General features: G+C 31.5%; 1 protein-coding gene across 1 annotated transcript in view; it reads left to right on the top strand.

Annotated features, from left to right (window-relative positions):
- LOC106875431 (protocadherin Fat 4) overlaps window positions 1–14,468 on the top strand; it is a 483,503-nt gene that overhangs the window by 252,426 nt on the left and 216,609 nt on the right. Inside the window, exons 18-19 of the mRNA XM_089363753.1 lie at window positions 10,367–10,579; window positions 12,738–12,845. Of these exons, the coding sequence (XP_089219879.1) occupies window positions 10,367–10,579; window positions 12,738–12,845 (321 nt within the window). The remainder of the gene's footprint in view (window positions 1–10,366; window positions 10,580–12,737; window positions 12,846–14,468) is intronic.

The following is a 14,468-nucleotide window of genomic DNA, read 5'->3' as shown; positions in this document are numbered from 1 at the left end:
ACGATAAGACGGAAGGCTGATAATGGCAACAAGCTATCTAGAACAATGGTAAAATGGCAAACGTGCTCCGAGAAAGGTGAGTCTATGTACATATAAGAATTTCATTTCTTTGAATCCATGAACAAGGAAAAGATAATGTACAAACTGAGATGATGCCCAAGCGCGTAGAACATGCAGGCCATAAACTATTAATGAAAACCATTTTGAGAGATAATAAACTTTTATGCTTGAACTATTAAGAAAACGCAGTTTTGAAACGTTCAGAATGTTCATGATGCATTGTTCTATTTCCAATCTCATATCAGTTCCTTTGGTAAATCTATGTAATTTCTAAAGGGGTGTTCTTTGTGCATTATCTGTGCTGAAGAACTTGAGATCATCTTTGTTGTAAACGATTGTTTTAGTACAGCATTTCTATATAAGCCCATTTTTGTTGAAAATTTTGATTATAGGTAATGCTAAAATAAGTTTCAAGCAAATAATGGAATCAGTCAAATTGACTGCACCTTTTTTCCTGATGAAAAAGTACGTGATCATCGAACTGTGACTGAACTAATTACTTTTGTTGTTCAGTCGATAAAATAGCGGTTACTGAAATACTGGGATCGAGAGACTAGGATAGAAATCATTATTAATGCTATCGTTTAACGATCGATAAAATATATACCCCAATATTGAGATCTTTCTACTCGTCTATATCCCTCCTATGATAAAGTTATCCCCAACCAACTGGCCTTGTCCCAACATTTGAAACCAGTGTTATCTGATGTTCATAACAATTTAAAGTGGATATTTAGTTATTTATTTTACCAGATCGAGAGACCACGGGAATGTCGTTATTGCTGTTGTTTATTTTTATAAGTGTTAGTATGAACGTTTATATCAAAGTGAGAAAATTCTATTTAGATTTGTTACTGTTGTTGGTGGTGTTTTTAATGGACATTTCCAATTTGGTTGATTTTTTTTTCTTCTCGTTTGTTTTCTAATAATTTATAAATGTATTATTTAAAATGGGGAAAAAATTGTGTTATAGATTCGTTGTTTAGAAGAATTCTGTTTTGTGTTCGTTACTTGTTTCCGCCTTCGAGACTGAAATTTATTTTCAATATAGCTACGATGGTGATTACTATCGAAGACGATTCCCAAGGCAGTAACGAATGATTATTATATTCCCAGCAGTGAAACAAATTGTAAATTATTATGCTAAAAATAATATTACTAAGTTCGGCAATATCCACGCACAATTAGAATGCAAAAGATATAAACGTTCATACTGACACTTATAAAAATAAAGAACAGAAAAACGACATTCCCGTGATCTCTCGATCTGGTAAAATAAGTAAATAACTATCCACTTTAAATTGTTATGAACATCAGATAACACTGGTTTCAAATGTTGGGACAAAGCCAGTAGGTTGGGGGTAGGGGATAAGTTGATTCTATCGACTCTACTGTTTAAGTGCTACTTATTTAGTCTTTGATAAGTCTACCCCATTAGGCTTTACCTGGGGTTAAACTACAAGTATAATATCGACAAAATCAGAGAAAATATAGTATCTATACAAAATTGAACAGCAGCAGAAAAATACATTTTATTGGGGGTTATTTTTTTTATAGAAACGCGTACGTCTACATGTGAACGTATATATATATATATATATATATATATATATATATATATATATATATATATATATATATATATATATATATGTTTATATATGTACATATATGTATATATACGTACATATATGTACGTATATGTATATATATGTACGTATATGTATAAATATGTAAGTATATGTATATATATGTATATATATGTACGTATATGTATATATATGTACGTACATGTATATATATGTATGTAGATGTATACATATGTATATACGTACATGTATATATATGCATGTACGAACATCTATATATATGTATGTACATGTATATACCGTAAATCTTCGAGTATAATCTGCATTTTTCCCAAACATTTAAAGGTCAAAATCCTTAGTTCGTACTATATACGAGGTTAAAAATGAAAAATATTTTCTAAGAAATGTCCGAGTCTCTATTTGCTGTCCGGCAATGCTTATTCAGACGCATTTTGTGATGTCGGGCGCGAAAATAACTTAAGCTAAGACTGAAGGCAATGAAGCCATAAAAGAACCATCCATAACTTGCAGTGAGCAACATTTATTAAAATAAAAGTATTTAGAACACCTACATATAAATACATGCATATATATTTACATATATAAATACATACGTATATATATATATATATATATATATATATATATGCATGTATATTTTTATACGTATATATGTGTATATATATGTATATATATATGTGTGTGTATATGTATATATATATATGTGTGTGTGTATATATATATATATATATATATATATATATATATATATATATATATGCATATTATATGTATATATATGTGTATATATGTGTATATATATGTATATATGTTTGTATATATGTATGTATATATATATATATGTATATATATATGTTTATATATATATATATATATATATATATATATATGTATATATATGTGTATATATATATGTATATATACATGTGTACATATATATATACATGTATATACATTTGTATATAGATGTGTGTATATATATATATATATATATATATATATATATATATGTGTGTGTGTGTGTGTGTGTGTCTATATATATATGTATATATAGGTATATATATGTGTATATATATATAAATTTTGGGAATTCAAGGTGAATATGGTACTTAAGTTTAGGCACCAGAATTAAGTATGGTATTATCCATACAATTTCAAAATAAGGTGATTTGGATGTGTGTATATATTTATATATATATATATATATATATATGTGTGTGTGTGTGTGTGTGTGTGTGTGTGTGTGTGTCTGTGTGTGTGTGTGTGTGAGTGTGTGTGTGTGTGTATATATTTGAATATATATGTGTATATATATACATGTATGTATATATGAATATATATATATATATACACACCTATATATATATATATATATATATATATATATATATATATATATATATACACATTTATACATACATATATATATATATATATATATATATATACACATATAAACATGAATATACATATATGAATATAAATATCTATATATATATATACACACATATGTACGTGAATTGATATATATATATGAACATAAATATATATATACACACATATATACATGAATATATATATATACTCACATATACATTTGAATATATATATATATATATATATATATATATATATATATATATATATATATATATATATTTTATGAATAGAAATATATATATCCATATATATTATGAATAGAAATATATATCCATATATACATGAATATATTTATATGAATGCATATATACATATATATAAATGCAAGTATGTGGAGTATTATTACCGCTATAAACAATAATAATGAGGCTGCTACGAAGACTTCTACCTATACAGTTACAATATATAATAATTAAGTAAAAGATGAGTAAAGCTACAGTTTCAAGAAACCACCAATCTTATCAAATTAAATAATCACAACAAGCCATAATTCTAGATATTTTCCACTTCACGTCATTTCAAAATATTGAGTCTGAGAATTAATAATCTGACTGATAAAAATAAAGCACATAACTTATACATATATTCCTATATATGTATGTTTTTATGTATGTACGTATATATGCGTGTATATATATATAGACCCACACACCCACGGGAACGCACACACGTGTATACACTATATAAATATATATATATATATATATATATATATATATATATATATAGTCAGTTCAAATAAACCAATAATAATATTAACGGACATGTGTGGTGCAGAAGGATTGCGTTAGCTTGGTAAAAAGTGAGTTTGATGTTTCGATCATAACTCTTCGTCGTAAAAGAGAAATTGAAAATTCCAAAGAACGAAACGAACTCGCCAACAACAGTACGTGTGTAGCACATTACTATGTATGTATATATATATGTACTACAGGCTTCTTTTCAGTTTCCCGCTACCAAATCCAACCACAAGTCTTTTGTCGGCTCGTGGCTATAGTAGAAAACACTTGCCCAATGTGCTACTATATAGCACTGAACCCAGAACTATGTGATTGGGAAGCAAACTTCTTACCACACAGCCACATGCCTTCATACATACATACATACATACATACATACATATACAGTTACATTATTTACCATTCTATGACAATCCATTTATATGAATAAATTGTTAAGTCGAAAGTATAGAGCATAGCATTACATGCATTACTAATATACGCAACTCATTCCCCAAGTTATCAATTGTGTTTCGTGTAAATTTGTAGAAACTAAGTCCATTATATAGTTTTCAACAGCCATATTCAACGTATTCCTGTACATTTGAATATGGAAAAACAAAACGCTGTACAAGTTGTCTTTAGAGAAGAAATTATCCTTACAGATCATATAGATATAAACACACCACTAAAATGACACACCACTAATGACATCACCGGATCGTAGGACGTATACATTTCTGCGCCCTTGCGCTTCATCAGTTACGTATACCGAGCATTTGTTCATGATCACGAGGAGACAGTAACGATGTGTAACAGCGTGTAACGATGCAAAAACGCCCGCGTTCAGACGTCTGGTAACCTCATTCATAGTCTAGTAATGCTTTTAGACCCATCATGTCTATGAAAAAATTTCCCACAATGTCTGTGATAAAATTCCTCCTCAAGCTTGTGCAATATCTCGTCATCTATTTCCAAATCACACGACCATGACTGCTCATAACTATGCTTTATTCAACAGTTCTTTTTTTTTTTTTTTGTTAATCATTCGCAGTTTCCCTTCTTTGCATCATACAATAATGATGACACGTTTTTGCTTTTCTCTGTACGGGTTTAAAACTATTACGAATTATTCTAAATAATGGGAGCACAATCATCAATTTCCTTTCTTCCCACTGAAGATTACGAAAGGCCGGGAAACTTTGGATCTAAAAGTATGGAGTAATTTTAGTACATATTTACCATTGTCTTCCATGTTCATTGATTCCCATGCTAGAAGAAACTCAATGGAAAATAGGTTTTACGTTACAAAATTCTAACTTACGGCAATATTTTAGGAACTATAATTCGGTAACACAGGAAATGCGTATATGTGTGTGTGTATGTGTGCGTGCATATAAGTATGTATGCATGTATGTATATGTACACACATACACTCGCACATAGGTTGAAAGACAGAGAAACAGACAGAGAAACAGACAGAGAAGCAAAGAGCATTCAAGTATTGCTGAATTCACAACCCAGTTATAGAATCTGATTAAGGATGATTGTCGCTATAAAATTTCACACACGTCGCGAAAGTAATTTGTAAAAGGTGTGAATTCTACAGAATTGCTATAATTATTAGACATTTTGTCTTCGTCGGAACTTTATAATGAAGTATAATTCCTGTTATTGAATAAAAACTGAGATGACGTTAACCAGGCACCAAAATGTAATTCAGCAATAAATCAGAAAGTTATGTGAAAATATCTAATGCTAAAAGCTCAAACCTCAGATATAGTAGTACCTTTAAGATTCTTTTATAATGTAACTGTTTAGTCTGTATATTTACATAAACTGTAACACTTTGCAAATAGTGAAGTACTGACTTTTTCCTGTTAGACTAAAAACCAACAACGTATATATTAAATATTCATGTATCATTTATGTGAATTTGAATATATTTTGGGGGAATTGACGTAGTTCTATCAGATCTATCCTAACTGCTGTTATCAAAGTGTATTTGAAGACTATAAAATCAATGAGAGTAAATCAAATTGTGGAATGTGCTTTCTACTACACATATTAACATAGCAGCATATCAAATATTTTAGATTTTCTCAATAGGATCGAGAACCGAAAAAAATTTAATTAGATGTGTTTACGGAAGTTGTATTCGTTATATAAACCATATGTTTTGCGTAGATAAAATGAAGGCATTTATAATTATACAAACAAAAAATTAGTTCTTTGCGTATTCTTAATTAGATTGGTAGAAATTTTGTTTTATAAGTGGAAGGAAAAACAACAGTTCCAGAATTCGGATTATTCCAATAAAATAATTTCCGTGTGCATCACATATTTACACTATTAAGAAAAAATTTTGAGGTATATTTTTTTATGTAGATGTCCTATATTCGTATTGATTTGTTTGTTTTTAATTCATAATGAAAGTTTATTCAGTTGAGAATGATGAAAATTAATAATGAAATTAAGCTTCTACTAACTTTATTTGTATAAAGAATATTATAGGTCAATACACTTGTCAATTTACATTTGCTGACAGAATACAACACTGTCACACATTATTGAAGGATAGAGATACATGTTATCAGTTCATATCTTATTATTGTTACTCCAGGAAAATATCCTTTACTTTCAATTATCCAATATATTCTATTTAAAATAAGAACCAAGTTAGAAACGATCTTGACGACCATGTTGTTACTTTGAAAATATGACCTCGAATACGTCTACAAGTATTTGAAGTGTTTATCAGGAGAGGAACTCATCCATGTTGAATAACTCAAACTCAGAACTTCAAGTGGTGTTGATAACAATATCAAAATGAAAGATAATCTGGAATTGCTTTAACCTACGATCACATCATTCCCTACAGCTTGCTTGTGTGCTCATGTCATCCACTACAGCTCCAAGAACAACATTCTTCCTATTTTCTCTCTCTTCCTAATTTCACAGAAACCCTGTTTTATCAAGTAACTCGTTTAATGATCTTTGTATGAAATGTTTTATGCGAATGAGATTTGCACTTATACAAGAATTTTTTTTTAAATGCTATTGCATATAATCTCATTCTCAGTCTCTCGATAGTTTTTCCGGTTCTTGTTTATTATTATCATTATTATTATTATTATTATTAGTAGTAGTAGTAGTAGTAGTAGTAGTAGTAGTATTTCGGGGTCGATGAATTAAGTACCAGTGAAACACCGGGGTCGATGCAATCATCTTATCCCCTCTCCCCCAAAATGGTTGCACTGTTGGCAAAATTTGAAGCCATTATTATTATTATTATTATTATTATTATTATTATTATTATTATTATTATTATTATTATTATTATTATTATCAAGGTAGTGGCAGATGCGTTAGCACACTGAATAAGAAGCTTAGCGGCATTTCGTCCGTCTCTATGTTCTGGGTTCGAAAACCGCCGAGGTTGATTTTGCCTTTTATCCTTTCGGATCGATAGAATAAGTTAGACTTGGGTACTGGAGTCGATGTAATCGACTTACTCCCTCCCACGAAATTGCTGGCCTTGTATCAAAATTTTAAGCTAAAATCGTCAAACTAGAAGAATCGTTAGCGCGCGGGGCAGAATGCTCACCGGCATTTCGTGCGTCTTTATGTTCTGCATTCAAATTTCGCTGAGGACGACTTAGCGTTTCATCTTTGAGTACTGGGTTCAATGTAATCTACTTACCCCTACCACGGAAACAGACTTTATGTCAGTCTTTGTATTGTCCCCCCAGGTCCTTCGCCCTTGTGGCAAATAAATGACATCATCACCATTATTATTATTATTATTATTATTATTATTATTATTATTTCTATTATTATTGAGATAAACAATTTGCTTTAAATCTCTGTGCGAGAGATATAAGCTATGAGTTTTCATCGCATAATAATAATAATCCTTCCTACTGAATACACAAGGCCTGAAATATGGCGGAAGAGGACTACTCGGTTAAATCTACCCCCAGTGCTCAGATGATATTTATTTCCTCGATCCCGAATGAATGAAAGGCAAAGTCAACTTCGGCAGAATTTGAACTCAGAACGTAAAGACGGACGAAATACCGCTAAGCATTTTAGCTGGAATAATAATTACAATAGTAAAGTTTATATGCCGACAGAATGTGGCAGTCCTGTAAAGGACGATGTTACCGGCTGTCGACACACAATTTGTGTCCGTATAGCATTTGCAAGGGAGTTCATCGCTCTCATCTCTAGCCTTACTTGATACTCACAGACCTAAGTTTCTGAGTGGATACCCGAGCTCTGTGTGAGAAAACCACAAGCTAGCGATGAAAGCTATCTCCACTCGCAAATACTATACATTCTTTAAGTGACACACAGTTACAGATATCGTATAGAGAAAAACAATTTGTTTTAAATCTCTGAGCGAGAGACATGATATACGAACACAAACTATATGTTGAAAGCCAGCTGAAAAAGATGTTTTTCTGGGGCTATAACAACAGTAACATTGTCCTTTACAGGAGTGCCACATTCTGTTGGCATATTAACTTTAATATTCGGTACTGTTATTGTATATATCTCGCTCAGAGATTTAAAACAAATTACTTTTCTCTATACGTGATTTAGAGACTGTGTGTGTCGCTTAAAGAAAATATAAAATATATAGTATTTGCAAGTGGAGTGAGCTAGCTTGCAGATTTCTTACACTGGGGACGGCTAACCACCCATAAACCTTGGTCTGTGAGTATCACGTAAGGCTAGAGATAGGAGCGATGTCCTTCCTTTCAAATATTATACGCACACAAATTGTGTGTCGATAACCAGCTGGAAAAGTTGTTTTCCTGGGGCTAAAACAACAGTAACATCGTCCTTTACAGGACTGTCAGATTCTGTTCGTATATAAACTTTACTATTCGGTACTGTTACTGTGTATTTCGCGCTCAGAGATTTAAAACAAATTGTTTTCTTCTATACGAGATCAGCGGCTGTGTGTCACTTAAAGAATATATAGTATTTGCCTTTCTTCATTTCGGGTTGATAAATTAAGTACCAGTGAAACACTGGGGTGAGTATAATCGACTAGTCCCCATCCCAAACTTTCAGGCCTTGTGCCTATTGTAGTAAAGATTATTATTATTATTATTATTATTATTATTATTATTATTATTATTATTATTATTATTATTATTATTATTATCATTATTATTATATCGCACATTTGAATATCAAATTATCATTTTTATAGCGTGCATAGAGACATCAATTATAAGATTCTAATGAAATAACCTCTTGTTTACTCCACACCCAGCATATTTGCAAGACTTGTTTTCTTAATCATATTCCGGTTCTATCAGGCCATATATTTTATAATGTAACTACTGTATTATGTTTCTATAAAATGTCACCATTTTTTGAAGAGCGACTTTATTGAGTCAGAAGATTGTTGTTCGTGCTTCATAATGTTGAAGTCTGATAAATGCACTATTTCTCAACGAAATCCTCAATTTCCATAGATAAAATTATATATAGGATATATAAATTATGTATGGTTCTTCTATCCTTTACGCCTTCAACTGAAAAAATGAATTTTGTAGTTATTCTAGTAATGATATATATCAAAAATATAATTGATATTTCGGCAAGTCATGTTGCCTGAATAAATTTGACGTATCTCAACAAAATTAGTTTCAAACATTGGATTCCTCAACAAAAGAAACACCGATACATAAACTGCTTCCCGCAGATAGGAATAATGACATTTTGAGAGGATATATCTGATTTCCACAGTATAATTGGAATGTGAGAAATAATTATACAAATATTGGACGTAATTTCTACTTAATCAAAAAAGAAGCGGTAAAATCTTTCATTTTCGCAGGCCCTTGCAGAGTAGTGAGGTTGATACTGATAATGTTCAACCTTAAAATCTTTGCGAGGAATTCCAGGAAGTTGCAATTTGGTTAGGAATGTTTGAACACGATGCTGAGGGAAGATCCGAAGGAAAAGAAGGAATAGATACGCCATGAGGAGAAGAAGCATATGAGGAAAGTGAGCCTGGAATGAGGGCATTGAGGATAAAGAGGTGAAGTGGCAGCTGACGAAGTATATAAAACAGCAGGAAACAATAGTAAGGCAATGACAATAAGTTAATTTTGCTTAATCAACTGAATAGCCCTCTGTCCTTATAGCGTGAGCATTATTTGATAATTAGAAACAAAGAGCTGCCAGAATGATTAGAGCGCCGGACAAAATTTCTGCGGTATTTCTTCCGGTTCCGAATTCAAATTTCGCCTTCCAGGGCCTTTAAAATACGTACCATTTGATCACTGGCACGCCTGTAATCGACTCCTCCCCTAAAAATTAAAACAATTATTGAATACGTGGCAGGCTCCACACAAAATGGAAGCGTAAACTTATTCGAACTCTTTGTCAGAACCCTTTTCCTCTATTGATTCTGCCACACACATGAAACCAACGTGAGTGTTACTTTCTTATGTGATCATTTATTGTATTTTATCATGTGGAAATAAGTTATTGTTATTTTCTCTTATTCAGAAAGTTGAATCATCAGTTACCATCACCATCGATGATGTAAACGATCATGCACCTGAATTTACCAAGTCCAACTACGAATTCAATTTGATGGAGAATGTCACTATTGGACAAATTGTTGGGCAAGTTACTGCTCTAGACAAAGATAATGGTATCAATGGAAAGTTAACATACAGTCTTTCTGGCAAAGGCAGTCAATATTTTGGTATAAAATCGGTAACTATTGAAACAATTAATTTTTCATTTTCTTGTAAATTTCTGAGTTTATCATTTTTAAAACATTTTTGACTTTATGGAAAACTGCTATGAATTTGGGCTAACTGTGAAATCTCTGCATGGTTGCACAAACAATCAGAAATGGCAACTAAATCTCCAACAAATTACATGCTACTGTTTTTTTATTTAAGAATGGATTAATTTAATAATGTAGTCTTAACCGGAGTGAGTCTGAAAAAGTATAAACAAGAGGTTGCGTATAGAACATCTTTGATTATAGATCTTCAGGATCAGCGCTGAAGTTGTTCTAAACAACATCTGCCAGAAAGTAAAGTAGGTTGAACTGGTTTCTTACATGAATCAAAAGACTTCCATTTTGATATCAATCTACAGTAAAAAAATGTTTACACTTAAGAATTTTTCGGTGGGTGCTGTAGACTAACGAAATACTTTACAAGTACGTTATGACCATCGAGTGATAAATGCTTTCGTCAGAGATAGCGTGGTTTCTGCAGGATACGAACTGTCGACAGTTAGGTTAATAAGTCAACACTTTTTTCCATTTTTCCAGCTGCCACAGTCTTAATAACTACTGAAAGCTGATCATATTTTTTTGTTTTGCTTTGTTGCATATTGGACGTTAAAAAATATCAATTGCTATAATAACATTCACATTTGCATAACCAAAATCTGTCTTCGAATTTTCTGAATTTTCAGAATATGAAAACCAAATACTGAATGAGAAATGCCAGCCATGTAAACTAATCAATGTAAAAATATAAACGAAGAGAATCCTGCAACTATGATTTTCGATTAATCTGATTAATATTTGACTGAATCAAAAGAGTGTTTTATTTATTCTCAAGATGGCGAATTACGTTCGTAGCATTAAGATGCTGAAGTTTAAACTTTAACATAAACGCTGAAAATTTTATAGGTCCACGTTTTCAATAATTATATTACGGGAAGTGGTGAGCCGGCAGAATCGTAGCGCGCCAGACAAAATGCTTAGCAACATTTCGCCCGACTTTATGTTCTGAATTCAAATTCCGCCGAGGCTGACTTTGCTTTTCATCATTTCGGAGTGCATAAAATAAGTATTAGTTTAGCATTGGGTTCGATGTAATCAACTTATCCTTCTCCTGCGGACTTGTTGACCTTGTGTCAAAATTTGAAACCAAGAATTAAATTACAGAAGTGGGGATAGGATGACTTGTGGAAGACTGCAACTTGGGGAAATGGTTGTATGCAATGCTAAGTGCTGATCTACAAAAACGAAAATATATGGATGGCAAAACAAAAAGAGGGACATATATGAAAGATAAGTGTGTAGAAGTTGCTAATAATAAAGAAGGCAAGAGATGAAAGGGGTAAATGTTATAGAAGGCACAACGGAACCACTTCTAACACACATACTCCTATTAAATATAGAGAATAGTCATCTTTTCAGCTAAGAACCCTGAATGTTATCCTCATTCTACCTAAATTATCAATCAATTATAAATGTTATTACAAACATATCTACTTATAACAAATTTAATAGAAATATGTCGTATTTATTTATTATATTATGGTTACATTTTACACCTGTGAAGACTATTTCGAGTTCCTAACGAATCACAATACCCAGTTATGATGTTCTGGTAATACTTGCCAACTACGTGTATATTTACTCTACAGTAATTAAAATTATTGTGCTTGCTCTAAAAAGCCCATGCTGCGTTTGATGTTGGTGTTCGCAACAATACAACGACTGTATTTTGCTGCAAGATAAAGCTTGATATAAATACTTTTCTGAACACTAATAGACAGTAATATTCATTATTTAGTTAATTTTTTCGGGTTAACAATTCCTAATTTCTGCAATGAATGAAATAACGAAACAAAAACTATTTTCTCTAACGTAATATGCAAATTCCATATTATCCAACCTGTTTGCATCTTCTTTCAAAAATTACAATAATTTATCCATATAAAAGAGAATAATTTAATTACAGAAATACGTAAATAAACAAAGTAGATTAAAAGGAAATGTCTTTATTTCGGTTTTCGTGCAAATTCAAACTTTGTAATGTTCGTGTTTTAAATAGGTTTTGTTTTTGTTGTTGTTTTTAATATTGACCGCTATGTTTTCTTTCTTTTTGTTGCTGTTTTCCAGAATGGAGAAATCTTTGTGAAAAGTTTGAGTACATTCCTTGATAAAGAACAAAATGATAATATAATTCTACAAGTTAAAGCAACAGATGCAGGAATTCCTCCAAGTCATGTATGTCACAATGGATCGACTTCATAAAGAAATATAAAACTTATTTCATATTAGGTTCAAACGTATTGTAAGCAACACAGCAGAAACACGTTCCATATTGTAGGAATTATCGATTTCAAAATACAGTTTGTTTTGGTTTCTACAAAAGAGTTAAATAACAGAAATTGTTTATTTCCATGAAAAATTGTTATACGTCAAAGAAATGTAGTAGGTTGAGTCAATGAGGTTCAAAAACTCGAAATTTTGGAGAACAAACATAACTTTAATTAGCAGAATACTCCGTGTGCAGTAATACTGAAATATCAGTTACAAACTGGTGACATGTAATGCGTATTGAATGAATAATTAATTCATTTGTAATACCGAGATTATATCTTCCCATAGTAAGACAACACAAACCGATTCTGACAAAATATTCTTAGACTTATTCTTGTTTACCCTTCACTGAAATATATCTCTCTATCCTTTATTAAGTGATTCCTGTGTACTGTTCTATTTCTTAAAAAAGCCTACTATTCGTTCGTCCTTGACTCAGTTTTCCATTTTACATGGGTTATTTTTGTTTACCCTCTCTTGCATTAGGCCTTTATTCTATTCTTAAATCATTCTTATTTAACCTTCTTAGAACCTTTCCTACCAATTTTTCCATGAATCGGCATTATCAGACCTTCATTGATTCCTGCCAACCATTCCTTTAATAATTCTTTCCTTTCCGTATTTGTATCATTCCGTATTTGTATCATTGGTTCTTGCCAACCATTCCTTTAATAATTCTTTCCTCTCCGTATTTGTATCATTCCTATAGAGCCTTCCTGGAATTATTTATGCCTATATCTTCTTGTTAATCATTTCTTTCTATCTTTCCTTGATTCATTCCTGTAAAATTTCTTGATGAAGAACAAATTGCTAGCGTAATCATTCCTTGAATCATAGATATCTACCCTCTTTGAGTCATTCTTCTCTGTCCTTCCATGAATCATTCCTATCAACCCTTTTTTGAATTCTGTTTTTACGCATCTTTAAATTATTCCTCTCTATCTTTCTTGAAATTCTTCCTCTTAATCATCTCCTGAGTTCTATAAACTCTTGATTTATTTCTCTTGGTCCATCCTCGAATGACTCTCATCCTTTAATCATTCCAGCCTATTTTTTCTAAGATCGTTCCTTCAACCCTATCTTAAGTTAATCTTACTTAACTTTCCTTCAATGATTTATCTCTTCTCGTTCTTGAATCATTCCAGTATTTTCCTCTTTGAAGTATTTCTACCTCACCTGCCGCGAATCATTACATTAGTATGAAATCCTTAGTGATAACCTAACTACTTCGGGTTTACCATGTTTTATATTGGAATTCACAGAGAGGAGGGAGGAAGAGGAAGAGAGGGGAAAGATAAGAAATATTAGAAATATTTGAATAGTATGACCCTAAAATAACTTGGGCATGGTTTTAGCACATAGCTACATTAAGGCCGATGCAGTAGACCAATCCCTTACTCTCCAAATTGATGGCCTTCTGCTTTAATCAGAAGCCATTAAGTCGATGAGCTGGAGAATCATGGGATCGTTGGGAAAAATTCCTTGTAATATATTTCCGGCACTTTATGTTTTGTGTTCGAATCCTGC

The sequence above is a fragment of the Octopus bimaculoides genome, chromosome 15, assembly GCF_046866305.1.
Source record: "Octopus bimaculoides isolate indiv1 chromosome 15, ASM4686630v1, whole genome shotgun sequence".
In the NCBI taxonomy this organism is placed as follows: Eukaryota; Metazoa; Mollusca; class Cephalopoda; order Octopoda; family Octopodidae; genus Octopus; species Octopus bimaculoides.
Note: the sequence above shows the minus strand (reverse complement) of the source record. Positions and strands in the feature narration are given on the sequence as shown.